This window comes from Gasterosteus aculeatus, chromosome 15 (assembly GCF_964276395.1).
Source record: "Gasterosteus aculeatus chromosome 15, fGasAcu3.hap1.1, whole genome shotgun sequence".
In the NCBI taxonomy this organism is placed as follows: Eukaryota; Metazoa; Chordata; class Actinopteri; order Perciformes; family Gasterosteidae; genus Gasterosteus; species Gasterosteus aculeatus.
The window spans coordinates 300,963-315,000 of NC_135703.1; the positions used below are offsets into that span (position 1 = coordinate 300,963).

The following is a 14,038-nucleotide window of genomic DNA, read 5'->3' on the forward strand; positions in this document are numbered from 1 at the left end:
CATTATTGGAGCATCAGGACACACACATGCCAGTTTTTCCCAATTTGTGGGGCCACTCACAGGTACGATGCATTCAAAGACCCTCACTCCTGTGAAGCATCTCACTCCCTGAAAGTAACGACTGGACAGCAACTACAGGAGAATTACACACTCGTGCTTTGCTTGCTATGCTTCCATCTACTTACTAATATAATAATAATGCATTTTATTTATAAGTACTCAAAGACGCTTTACATGCGTCACAAGTTTACATAACATTCATCATCTCATTAGTTTTTTAAAACCTCTGTGTCACAAAGAACATCAAAGCAGTTGACCTGAGGCCTGAGGTTTATCTGAAACCAGGATGAGGGATTAAGTCGGGATATTCATGTTATCCTGGGTGAATTTAGCTTTGACTTGGTTGCACGAAAGCAGGTTGAATTAAACACAGCCAAGTAACCATGACGATTTATTCTGCTTGCTGTCTTCAGTCAGACAGGCGTCATCACAATAATATTAATTTTGCTAAAGATAATGTGTAAAGGATGCAATTAAAATATAATTTAAAAGTATTTCTCATGTAAAAATAATTTGTAATGTAAACTATTCAAGGATTTAAGGATTACTTTGTCATTATGCAACACAGGGATATACAAGTTAACTTAAAGCCTTTTCAACACGACATACAAAAACATAATATACAAGTACATAATGAAATAGATTTGATTTGTATAATATTTAGATAATAGTTGTAATTCATAATACAATTATCCTTACCCCAAGTGAAGGAGTTCAAGTACCTCGGGTCTTGTTCACCAGTGAGGGGAAGATGGAGTGTGAGTTTGGGTGGAGAAGCGGAGCAGCGGGGCGAGACTCACTTTACCGCACCGTGGTGACGAAAAGAGAGCTGAGCCGGAAGGCAAAGCTCTCGATCTACCGGTCAATCTTGGTTCCTACCCTCACTTATGGTCATGAAGGACGGGTCATGACCCAAAGAACTAGGTCACGGGTACAAGCGGCCGAAATAGGTTTCCTCAGGAGAGTGGCTGGCGTCTCCCTTAGAGGGTGAGGAGCTCAGCCATTGGCGAGGAGCTCGGAGTAGAGCCGCTGCTCCTTTGCGTCGAAAGGAGCCAGTTGAGGTGGTTTGGGCATCTGGTGAGGATGCCCCCTGGGCGCCTCCCTAGGGAGGTGTTCCAGGCACGGCCAGCTGGGAAGAGGCCCCGGGGAAGACCCAGGACCAGGTGGAGAGATTATATCTCTGCACTGGCCTGGGACGCCTTGAATCCCCCAGTCAGAGCTGGTAGATGTGGGAAAGGGAAGTTTGGGTCCCCTGCTGGAGCTGTTGCCCCCGCGACCCGACCCCGGATAAGCGGCTGAAGATGGATGGATGGATGGATACATACATTAGGAATCACTCATAAATTGTTTTTTTCCCTCAATGTGATATTGTCAGTGTTGGAGGAAGTACTCTGAGCTTTTACTGCACTCAAATTAAAAGTAAAAGAACAAAAGAATTATGAGAAAGAATTGTCCCAAATGTGAAAGAATAATTTATATTATCTTATAGTAGTATAACTATTGATGCATTCATGTGTTCACTGTATATAATCAATGATAATATATCGTCATGTATTAGTGTATAGCGTCTAAGAACAAAGTAACTACACTCGAAATCTAGAAACTCATTTATTTAAATTTTTCCTGATGAAAATAAAGAACTGTACATTTTATTTTGAAGGGGACTGGCTGCCTGACAGCGTGGAGGGGGCGGGGCTTCCCGGCGGGTCAGTCTGGACGCAGCGGCAGGAGGAGCGGAAGCTTCTTTGTGATTTACCGGATAATTATCCCCGGTGTGTCTGCGCAAGGGTCTAATCCGTCTGACCGGGCTCTCAGACCCGGTTTGTCCACCGGGTCTACCGAACCGGCTGATCTGCTGCCATGCAGTCCGGCTCCCGCAGACCGTCCGGACCCTGATGCGGCAGAGACCGCCAGGTCACAGACATGGAGCCGGATCGACGTGGTGCTGACGCGGACGCGGCGGAGCAGCAGCGGCATAAGCGCGAGCGGCTGGAGGCCACCGTGTCCGGGCTGGCGGAGCTGGAGTACGTGCGGCAGCGGCAGGAGGAGCAGGTCCGAGCCGCTCTGGAGCTCCGGGAGGAGAAGCAGGAGGAGCTTCAGCTGAGCTCGGAGGAGAAGCTTCTGCAGGAGAACATCCTGCTGCTCAGGAAACAGCTGGTAGGTTCCTCATATCTCTGCCTTGTTGACCTCTGACCTCTCCGACCCTGGGGTCAGGGGTCCGGTGTGAAGGCGAGTCAGCATATTTTATTTCGACTTTTTACAAGGTGTGTTTCACTTGGTGGGTTGCATCCTCACCCGGCCTTCTGGTCTACGTGGGCCGGGTCCTCCAACAACTGCATAGGCTGAACCAAGCAGTCCCTGAAAGAAGAAGGTCTGGCCCAGACGACTTGTGTCATCGCTTTAATTTAATTTAGTAAGATATGCTTCACCTTGTGAGCATGGTATATTTCAGGCTAAGAGAAAAATATTTACGCTAATTTTGAATTAAATTCAAATCTATAAAGCCCTGAACTTTTAGCTCAAAGTCATTTTATAGAATCCGTACAAACTACAGAAGCTGAATGTCATCGTTCTCCTTCAGCTTCCTCCTGCTCTCTAAAACACAACCAAATCTAGAGTTAGTTTATAATCACACTAAACGAAACATAAGAGATTCTAGTGTGGCTGTTGACAATCTGTACAATCTGGCATAGTTTATTGCTCTTATTCTGCAATTTGTATCAAGTAGGGTCCAAACAGCTTGCTAAGCAGAACTTTGTCACTGGCCACCAATGACGTGAACATTGTGTATAGAAAGTGTTGAATCTTAAGCCTCACAGTGCCTGCGTTTCCTGAAGGCAACGTGGTTGAGGACAACGGTCCTTCTTCTTTGTTTAACTGTCACTCATGATGATACGGCCCTTTCAATTGATGCCCCGCCCCCTAAGCCAAATCAGGGCTTTGGTCAGTTCTGGGATCTATCTGAGGAGCTTTGGTTGTTTCTTGGGTTCTATCTGAGGAGCTTGGTTGTTTCTTGGGTTCTATCTGAGGAGCTTTGGTTGTTTCTTGGGTTCTATCTGAGGAGCTTTGGTTGTTTCTTGGGTTCTATCTGAGGAGCTTTGGTTGTTTCTTGGGTTCTATCTGAGGAGCTTGGTTGTTTCTTGGGTCCTATCTGAGGAGCTTTGGTTGTTCTATCTGAGGAGCTTTGGTTGTTCTATCTGAGGAGATTTGGTTGTTTCTTGGGTTCTATCTGAGGAGCTCGGGTGTTTATTGGGTTCTATCTAAGGAGCTTTGGTTGTTTCTTGGGTTCTATCTGAGGAGCTTTGGTTGTTCTATCTGAGGAGCTTTGGTTGTTTCTTGGGTTCTATCTGAGGAGCTTTGGTTGTTTCTTGGGTTCTATCTGAGGAGCTTTGGTTGTTTCTTGGGTTCTATCTGAGGAGCTTTGGTTGTTTCTTGGGTCCTATCTGAGGAGCTTTGGTTGTTCTATCTGAGGAGCTTTGGTTGTTCTATCTGAGGAGCTTTGGTTGTTCTATCTGAGGAGATTTGGTTGTTTCTTGGGTTCTATCTGAGGAGCTTGGGTGTTTATTGGGTTCTATCTAAGGAGCTTTGGTTGTTTCTTGGGTTCTATCTGAGGAGCTTTGGTTGTTCTATCTGAGGAGCTTTGGTTGTCTCTTGGGTTCTATCTGAGGAGCTTTGGTTGTTTCTTGGGTTCTATCTGAAGAGCTGCCAGATCTCCTGGTCCTCAAGCTGTTTTTAGCATTGTTAGCTCTCCTAGCTCTTGTGATGGAAGATTGTGCAACAATTGTCAAATAAGAATAAAGGCTCTGAATCAAATATGTCTTTCTCCGTTTATTTTCTTGCAAGGAAAAAAGGTGACAACAGCTACGTGCTCAGTAGACTGCAGAGAATATCTTTCTGCCCCACGGGGGGCAACGCCATTCTTATACTTCAGTTCAGTTACAGGTGGCATCAACAGAAAACGTGCTTACATCCAACACATGTGAACAATGTGTTGTGTCTCTACAGCCAGGACACTGGGGACATCACATCACATCACACGTCATTTAGGGTCGTCGTGGCGCAGGGGTTAGAGAAGGTGTGCTGGGAAGCACAAGGTTGGTGGTTCGAGTCCAGGCTGCCCCATGTTCCATGTCGAAGTGTCCCTGAGCAAGACACCAAACCCCTAATTGCTCCCCGGGCCAAAATGTGAAAAAGCCATGGGTTTAAAGTGTAATGTAAGTCGCTTTGGATAAAAGCGTCTGCTAAATGACCTGTAATGTGATGTAATTTATCTGACGCTTTTATCCAAAGCGACTTACAATAAGAACATTTTAACCATAAGGAAACAAACTCAGAAGAACAAGAAACTAGAATTTCATCAAATAAGCCGCTGTATATAAGAACCATTATAAGTCCAATGTAAGTGCTCCAGTTAGTTAGTGTGTTAGTGGAGGTAGAGTCTGAAGAGGTGTGTCTTTAGTCTGAAGATGTGAAGGCTCTCTGTGGTCCTGATGTCTTCAGAGACCTCCTTCCACCATTTAGGAGCAGGACAGCAAAGAGTGGAGATCTAGTGGAGTGTTTTGCTCTCAGTGAGGAGGAACAAGCAGTTTATCACATGCAGAGCGGAGAGTGCGGGTCGGGATGTCGGGTTGGACCAGGTCCTGGATGTAAGCTGGATCCATTCACAGCACGGTACGTGAGCACCATGTTTAGAACTGGATGAGCCACCGGTACCAGTGAAGAGAGCGGAGGAGTGGAGGAGTGAGGGAGAACTTAGGAAGGTTAAAGACCAGTGGAGCTGCTGCATTCTGGATGAGCTGCAGAGGTGGAATGGTGGTAGCAGGAGACCTGCAGGAGAGAGTTACAGTAGTCCAGGAGGGAGACGACAAGAGCCTGAATCAGTACCTTCTGAGTGAGAAGAGGACGTGTTCTCCTCATGTTGTAGAGCGAGTATCTACAGGATGGTGTTGTCAGTGATGTTGGAGTCAGGGAGAGTCGGCTGTCGACGTCACGCCGAGGTTCCTGCAGTCAAAGTGGACGTTAACACAGAGTCTCAAAGTTAACAGTCAGGTCCTGTGAAGGAGAATCTTTTCCTGGAAAGAGAAGTAGTTCCATCTTGTCAGGGTTGATTTTGAGGTGGTGGGCGGATCCACTGAGAGATGTCAGTCAGACAGGCAGAGATCCGAGTGAGGGAAGGAGAGAATTAGTTGGGTGTCATCGGCATAGCTGTGGTAGGAGAAGCCAAGTGAGCGAATGAGAGAGTTGGTGTAGAGCGAGAAGAGGAGGGGACCCAGGATGGAACCCTGAGGAACTCCAGTAGTAAGAGGACAAGGTTCTGACACAGATCCTCTCCAGGTTACCCGGTAGGTGCGTCCGTCGAGGTAGGACGAGAGAAGGGAGAGAGCAGAGCCTGAGACACCAAGTTCCTGAAGGAAGGAGACAAGGATCTGCTGGTTGACTGTGTCAAATGCAGCAGAGACGTCCAGAAGAACGAGGACAGAGGAGAGAGAGGAGCTCTAGCAGTGTGGAGCTGCTCTGAGACAGCAAGGAGAGCAGTCTCTGTGGAACGGCCTTGAAGCCTGACTGGTGGGGGTCAAGGAGGTTGTTATGGTGGAGATAAGAGGAGAGTTGGTTAAAGATCTCACGTTCAAGACTTTTGGACATAAAGGGAAGAAGAGAGACCGTCTGTAGTTGTTTTCTTCAGAAGGGTTGAGGGTTGGTTTCTTCAGGAGGGGGTTAACTCTTCTCCTTCAGAGAAAACAGCCAGATAACAGCGTTGTTGATGAGACAGGTGAGGAAAGGAAGAAGGTCACGAGCGATAGATTATTGCGAAGTCAGCGGGACGCAAGAAGTAGGAGGTGGGTTTGAGAAAGAGGAGCGTATGTCAGCTATTTTCTTGGTAAAGTAGTTGACAAAGTCTCCTGGAAGAAGGGAGGAGGGGGGAGGAGGACTAGGGGGTTCGAGGAGGTTGGAGAAGATGGAAAATATTTTTTGGGGGTTAGAAAATGAAGATTGGATTCTGATTGGTAGAAAGAGCTTTTGGCAGCAGAGACAGAAGCAGAAAAAGAGGAGAGAAGAGATTGAAACACAAGCAGGTCATCAGGTTGTTTATATTCACACCGTCTCCTCTCCGACGCTCGTATGGTGTCTCTCATGGCACCGGATCAGACCGACACCGACCCGTCGGGTCATAAGAGGACAGAGAGTCCAGAGAGGAGGACAGAGAGGAGGACAGAGAGTCCAGAGAGGAGGACAGAGAGGAGGACAGAGAGTCCAGAGAGGAGGACAGAGAGTCCAGAGAGGAGGACAGAGAGGAAGACAGAGAGTCCAGAAAGGAGGACAGAGAGTCCAGAGAGGAGGACAGAGGGAGGAGAGTCTCTGCAGCAGCGTCAGATGAGGGAGAAGGAGTCAGTTGAAGGGAGAGCTGATAGAACAGAGGAGGAGAGAGGAGAGAGGAGGAGAGAGGAGGAGAGAGGGGGAGAGAGGAGGAGAGAGGGGGAGAGAGGAGGAGCGAGGAGGAGAGAGGGGGAGAGAGGAGGAGAGAGGGGGAGAGAGGAGGAGCGAGGAGGAGCGAGGAGGAGAGAGGGGGAGAGAGGAGGAGCGAGGAGGAGCGAGGAGGAGAGAGGAGGAGAGAGGGGGAGAGAGGAGGAGAGAGGGGGAGAGAGAGGGAGGAGAGAGGAGGAGAGAGGAGGAGAGAGGAGGAGAGAGGGGGAGAGAGGAGGAGAGAGGAGGAGAGAGGGAGGAGAGAGGGGGAGAGAGGGGGAGAGAGGAGGAGAGAGGGAGGAGAGAGGAGGAGAGAGGAGGAGAGAGGGGGAGAGAGGAGGAGAGAGGAGGAGAGAGGGGGAGAGAGGAGGAGAGAGGAGGAGAGAGGAGGAGAGAGGGGGAGAGAGGAGGAGAGAACAGGTACAGAGTCAGTTAGTTACAGAGAGGAAGAGATGAAGAAGTGGTCAGACACATGAAGTGGAGTCACAGAGAGGTTGGTGGTGGTGGAGATGTTTCTGGTGAAGATGTAGTCGAGGTGATTGTCGGCTGTGAGGAGGAGGAGGGGGAGAGAACAGGTACAGTGAGGACGAGGAGGGGGACTGAGTGACAGAGCGAAGGCAGAAAGTAGCAGTAAGAGGTCAGATGACACTTCCCCGTGGCCTCCCCACCCCAGCACGTAATAAACTGGTTATACAATGAAGCATTTTTAAGGGTTACATATATTTTCCATTACACTCTGTTGCTGCTGTCGCACTGTTAGCATAATTAGTTGTCCACACAACGAGAGCTGTGCAGAGGCAATAAATGCTCTGAGATATTTATTGAACATCTTTAATCTTCATTTCTCTGCAGACGTCTGATTGGTCTGAGGCAACCGAAAGGAGTAAAACAGCGACATGCACCAAACCCTGAAAACAACAGTTCTCCTTTTCTTTTAAAGACGTGGAACCACGTAGGACTGAGATCAATCAACAACTGATCAGTTATGGATCAGATGTTTGTCTGGGAAGAGATCTGCAGTGAGTTTCTGCTCTGCAGCTCGTTCACAGGAATGCAGCACATGACTGATCTGAGATCACCACATGCTTCCCATCTGATCCACTGTGTGTGTGTGTGTGTGTGTGTGTGTGTGTGTCTGCGTGTTGTCTCATGATGTCTCATAATAACTAACGTTACCTCTCTCAGGGCTTCATGCAGTAACGCTGCAGGCGTATTTATTTCGTAACGTGTGCGTAAAGCATGGTGAGGTATGTACGAACAAGCTGCAGGAAGTGAAAGAGGCAAATTGTGCTTTCCGTGTCCTGTATACTCATTCACTGGAGGGTCAAAGGGAAAACGGGAGTTTCCCATAAAGAGATGGGAGGGGATGTGTAAAGGGCCTAATGATGTATTCCGCGCTACGCACAGAAACCGCCTCCGTTAGCGCTGAAGACGCTCCGCCTCTTAGAAGCAGGTGTAAACCAGAATGCGGGTTTCGTCTCACGTGCCTCCTGGTGAAATGACAGCAGGGATCCGAGCCAGACGGCTACTGGACCAAGGACACCAGTTGAAAGGGTTTTTGTCACAAGGATCAAACTTTTTCAGTTGAGTGAACACAAAATCATTCCGCGCTACAGACGAAGCAGCAATATCACAGTTACAGGAAGACATCGAATCTCCGACTCAGCGTCCACATTCCATTCCAGCATGTTAAAGTCCTCAGTACATTACAATTAATTACAATATCAATCACAGTCACAGCATCAGCAGTGGGAACATGTCAGTCTGCACTCGGCCGTATCACAGGAACACTTTGCTACAGCGCGCTAGTCAATGCACACATTTCCCCACTGATGCACAAACAACACAACAACTTTGTCACTGCGGAATTTGAGTTTTGGCTGTTTTGACTTTGGCTGATCCACGATGGAAAGAGAGAAGGAGGTCCGTTCACGCGTGTGTTTAAATGCTCACAATATGAGGAGAAGAGTTTGTAGATATGACGTAAACACAGAACGCTGACTCTGCGTTCACCGTGGTGATGATAAGACTACGTTATGTACGTTTGGATCACCACTCTTTGCTGTCCTGCTCCTAAATGGTGGAAGGAGGTCTCTGAAGACATCAGGACCACAGAGAGCCTTCACATCTTCAGACTAAAGACACACCTCTTCAGACTCTACCTCCACTGTTCTTCTGAGTTTGTGTCCTTATGGTTGATTAACTTATTGTAAGTCGCTTTGGATAAAAGCGTCAGCTAAATGACATGTGATGTAATGAACGTACTTAAGGGCTTGTGTCTCATAGTGTCTCACGGTATCTCACAACGTTTCATAATGTCCATTAGAACTGTCTCAGGGGGAGAGATTCTGGACTCATCAGTCAGCTACAGGAGCTGGACCGGCAGATTAGTGACCTGCGGTTGGACAGCGAGGTGTCACACCAGCTGGAGACGGACAGCAGACCCAGTTCAGGTTTGACAGTGATGTTCTACCTTCAGTTTAAATGATATTCATTATTAAAGACGAGAGTATCATCTGCATAGAGACAGCTATTTACTGTGCGTCTGTCTGTGTCCCCTCCTGTCTGTGTCTCTCAGGGTTCTATGACTTGAGTGACGAGGCGTCTGTCTCCCTCTCCAACTCCTCCAACTCCGTCTTCAGTGAATGTTTCTGTTCCTTTACTGAAGCTGATGGAGGAGTTCTGTCTGCAGGTATACAACTAGTACACAGCCAGTAGACAACTCCTACAGAACATAGTACACGCCTAATAGACAACCAGTAGACTCCTAGTACATGCCCAGTGGACAACTAGTACACACCTAGTACACAGTTCATCACCACACACTTATCAGGCTCTGGTTCACTTCCTGTCAGCTGGTGACATGTTCTCATCTTCTTTCTCCCACCAGACCAGCCAGCCAGCCGGCCCTCACCTCATCCTGGTTTTCGTGCAGCTCCTCTAATATCCCAGAGTTCCTCCTGGCCGGCCTCCTCTTCTTCTCACGCTCAGTCCTACAAGCGGCTGGACGGGTACATCTACGGTCTGCTGCAGCGGAGGGGCCTGCCCGTCAGGACTAGCAGACCCAGGACGAGCATCAGCGCTGACTCATCAAAGACCATCCTGAGGCACGCTGGCTTCTGCACGAGACAAGTTTCTGGATCCGGTTTGGTGACTCTGAGGGGTTCTGAGTTCCGAGGAGGAGCCTCTGCAGGAGCCGCCTCATCCCCTCAGAGGTCTGTGGACAGTAAATGTGAGGTACAGGTTGTTCCTGATGGCAGCGTTGACTTCAAGATGAGCAACAGTGACTCGGACAACAACCAGAAAATCCAGAAAGGCTCTAACAAGGACAGTGATCCAAAACGCGGCCTGCTGAGACAGACGAGTGGACCTCCTCCTTCTCCCTCACTAGTGTCAACAGCTTCTCTGCCTCAAGAGTTCAGGGAGCCGGACATTCCCAAAACTAGCTCATCCCCCATAGACACCAAGCTGCCATGTTGCTTGGCTGACTCAGCTCTGCTCCTCAAGATCAGCCCGAAGCCTCCACAAGCGTTACGGGCGAAGAAGGTGGACGTGGCCGGTCAAGGTTCCTTCTCCATGAGTCTGGACAAAGGGTGTTGCACGGTGATCGCCGAAACCATTGCCGCCCACCAGCAAACCATCAAATCCTGCAGGTGCTGGAAGAAGGTCAAGGTGAAGACTGCCATGACACTGAGGACAGGTCGGGGTTTGGAACCCAATGAGAGGAACGAGAGAAGAGGGGACCAGACCCACCGCCGGTCTGTTTCTAAAAAGTCCTGGCTACCGGACGAACGAGGCTCTAGAATCCGGCATATTGCGTCGTCCATGCCAGAGGCCAGAGTTCTTGGCAAACACGCCACACCGGGGACATCCAGGCTCTGTCGCCATGGAAACCACCATCACCACCAAAGACGCGACCAGGTGGCGGTTGTCCCTAAAGCGAAGCACAAACGGAACGACTACCGGCGGCTGCACGCGATTACGGCCGTACCAGACGACGAGGTATTCAGGCGCGCCCAGCGGCATCAACGGCCGGAGCTCTGCTTCCTCGCCGGGCAGGTGAGCGGCCCGGACCCCCGAAGCGACTCAGAATACTCGGCTGAGTGTGCGTCTCTTTCTCACTCCACCATCGTAGGAACCAGCAAGGACGTCGCGTGCGACTGCAACACCAGCCGCCTCAGAGACAGAGACTGCGGCAAAGCAAAACACGGCGAGGAGAGTGCCAAAAGCAGCGCCACGGAGGAGAGCGGGGGAGGCGGGGCCGCAGGCGGGGCGGGCCGAGGGGGCCGGGGGCAGGCGCGCGCTGTGACTCCGGCTCAGGCGAAGGTGTTCATCAAGATCAAGGCCTCTCACAACCTGAAGAAAAAGATCCTTCGGTTCAGGTCCGGTTCTCTCAAGCTCATGACGACCGTGTGAGGACATCAAACTGGACCGCAACCCCAACCCTTCCCCTACCCATCTGGACCTGCCAACACGCATTCTCAAGGACTTTCAGTTTACCTTCATGTGAGTCACGTTCCAGCTTCTCAACGTGGACTTTTGAGGATGTGGCTTTAAGTTCAAGTGGTTTGACTTGTGAGAAGGACACAAATCTCTCTTCATATTTCCTACCAGAGATTCCAAACTCAAAATACATTAGGTTTGCTCACTTTTGAAAAGACATTTTATGATTAAATGATTATTGCAATCCGTTTGCAAAGAGCTTTGAAGTGTAAGTTCAACCAATCAAATGGCCTCCTTTACTTCCCTCTTTCTTTGAGCTGAAGGAGGAAAGAAAGAAACTAAACCAAGTAGAACTCTCTATATGCCTCCTTCATACCATTCTGTAGAAACAATGCATTCTGGGTAAATATCTTGAACCACACCCATGTGGAAAGGAGACTTAGTTTGGAGAGACCTTTACGTTATCACTTGTCTCCAGAGGAAGGTTTTTGGGGAGGAGATCCAGGGGGTTCCTCTGATGTTCCTGCGGCATGTTGAGGGTTGAGCCACAGCCGGGATGCTGTAATCTCTTTTAGCTTTACTTTGTATTTATTATCACCAACAAACGTCTGTAAATGTATTTTATATGGCTCAGTCCTTATTGTTGCTATTTGAAACTTAATATATTTGCTTTGCTGCTTTTCGTATAAAACACGTGGTGCCAGCTGATTACACCTCTACTCCTGAAGATCCTCTCTTTGCACCTTCTCCGGGATAACCTGAGATGGTGGTGCTCACAGATCAGTGGAGAGACCTGAAAAAGCTACAAAAAGCTAGCATGTCAATGCTATGGTAGCTTTTTCTAGCTAGCTGGTGTCCCATAAGGATGTTTTTAGCCCCGTTTAGCACAAAGACCTAATAAATGTAATCTACCACCCAACAACTCAAAGAAACACATTAGAGCAGGAAGGAATCGCAAGTGAGTAATCAATGACATCATCAACATTATAGCATCCCCGACTATCTTTTTGTGCTAAGCTAGGCTAAACATGCTTAAAGCTGAAACAATGAGTTATTCCATACACAGGGAGGTTCCTTCTGTCTGTCTGTTGTTGCAAGTCTCTGAAAAACTTTATATTTCTAAACTTCACACTTAGGAACCTTGAGTGGATTTTCCGTCCATCAATGATCGTATTACTACGCTTCAATAAATGTGCACCTGGAGTTCGTTGTTCTGGGTCCTGTTGTCCTCTGTGGGGCCGATGTGTGTCTCATTGTGTCTCTGACTGCGTGTCTCCGGTCATGTTTTCCGCTTGTGTGTCTCGTTTTGTCTCCGGTTGTATGCATGTGGTTGCATGACACTGGTTGTGTCTCTGGTTGTGTGTCTTGTGTCTTAAGGTTTTAACTTTAACCACAAATCATCCTGTTGATGTTGAGACGGTTCAGAGAGCGTTCATGCAGACACACGCCGGGGAAACCGCCGTTGTTTGAGACTAAAGAATTTGATGCCACACGTCCTCAAACAACCTGCGTTCTACCAACACAAAGACAAACATGTTTTAATATGCACATAAAAACAGAGAGAGGTGATATATATGCTCACTGCACAAGTGGTGTGTGTGTGTGTGTGTGTGTGTGTGTGTGTGTGTGTGTGTGTGTGTGTGTGTGTGTGTGTGTGTGTGTGTGTGTGTGTGTGTGTGTGTGTGTGTGTGTGCGTGCGTGCGTCTGTTCGTTCTCTCCTGAGATTTAGAGTCAATATTCTGAGCTCCGTTCACTCTGCTCACCCATTTCCCTCTGGCTCAATGACGTTCAATTACGTGAAGTTAGTCTTCGGTTTTACGGAAGAACCTGAATGCAGCATCAAATTAGATATTTTTTCAGATTTTTCCACCCAGGCTGCAGATTTGGCTGCAAGACGACAACAGACTGACTCTGCAGGGACACACACACACACGCACACACACACGCACACACACACACACACACACACACACACACACTGCACCAGGCTGTCAGCTCAGAGGAATAAAACAGAACGGAAAATTCTTGAGTGCCCTTTAACACACACACACACACACACACACACACACACACTTTTAACACCTTCAGATACAGTAAATCCTTGCTGCCCTTCACAGTTGCAGCTTTGTGTCGCTGACAATGTGTTTTTCCTGCCTTAATAAAAAAAATTAAAAAACAGAATAAAGTAGTAATATTTTCAAAATAAAGTATTTTTGCTGAACAAGTGTTCAGCTGAACCTCAGATGATGTGTCACCAACCTTCACTATGACCTCATCGGTCCAGCTGCTTCTCTTCAAACATCATCATCATTTATAGTAAACATCAGATTCAGAGGCCATTTATCGCCACATGTGTTACACACACACACACGGTGCAGTATAACATTGAATAGAATAAGATAAAGTAAAATAAGGTAAAAAAATACAAAATCAACACAATCTGAACAGATAAGATGAATGTGTTATAACATGTAGACACCTGTTCTTTGTGGAGCAACGGGATGATTGATGATGATTGAAATGTGATTGATGATCACATTTTAAGGATTAAGAATGAATCCACGATATGAATCTGCAGTTTCAAATCAACAATAATAATGTTCTCTTTGTGATTTCATCACCGTCACTGTCGAGTCAACTGCTTTTAATGTGAAAATCAGAACAGGAAGTGAGTCATAACAATAACAAAGTGTGTCTGCAGCTCCACGGAACCACCTGCTGGACACATGAAAAGTACTACTACTACAGAGGTAATACTGCTCTACAAGTACTACTACTACAGAGGTAATACTGCTCTACAAGTACTACTACTACAGAGGTAATACTGCTCTACAAGTACTACTACTACAGAGGTACTACTGCTCTACAAGTACTACTACTACAGATGAAATATTGCTGTTCAAGTACTACTACTACAGAGGTAATACTGCTCTACAAGTACTACTACTACAGAGGTACTACTGCTCTACAAGTACTACTACTACAGAGGTAATACTGCTCTACAAGTACTACTACTACAGAGGTACTACTGCTCTACAAGTACTACTATTACAGATGAAATATTGCTGTTCAA

The 14,038-nt window shown here is 47.6% G+C and overlaps 1 protein-coding gene across 1 annotated transcript; it reads left to right on the forward strand.

Moving 5' to 3' along the window:
* The first annotated feature begins 1,734 nt into the window (after nt 1–1,734).
* dact1 (dishevelled-binding antagonist of beta-catenin 1) lies at nt 1,735–12,164 on the forward strand. The gene is made up of 4 exons (XM_040198657.2): nt 1,735–2,217; nt 8,849–8,975; nt 9,101–9,214; nt 9,413–12,164. Exons 1-4 carry the CDS (start codon nt 1,984–1,986, stop codon nt 10,936–10,938), a joined length of 2,001 nt encoding a protein of 666 aa, XP_040054591.2. The 5' UTR covers nt 1,735–1,983; the 3' UTR covers nt 10,939–12,164.
* Nucleotides 12,165–14,038: the final 1,874 nt, after the last annotated feature.

Bases quoted from the DNA above. Each gene is read 5' to 3' on its own strand.
- dact1 (XM_040198657.2), top strand. From the start codon at position 1,984: ATGGAGCCGGATCGACGTGGTGCTGACGCGGACGCGGCGGAGCAGCAG. The intron at 8,976-9,100 runs GTTTGACAGTGA...TGTGTCTCTCAG, and splicing joins GGACAGCAGACCCAGTTCAG to GGTTCTATGACTTGAGTGAC. The intron at 9,215-9,412 runs GTATACAACTAG...TTCTCCCACCAG, and splicing joins TGGAGGAGTTCTGTCTGCAG to ACCAGCCAGCCAGCCGGCCC.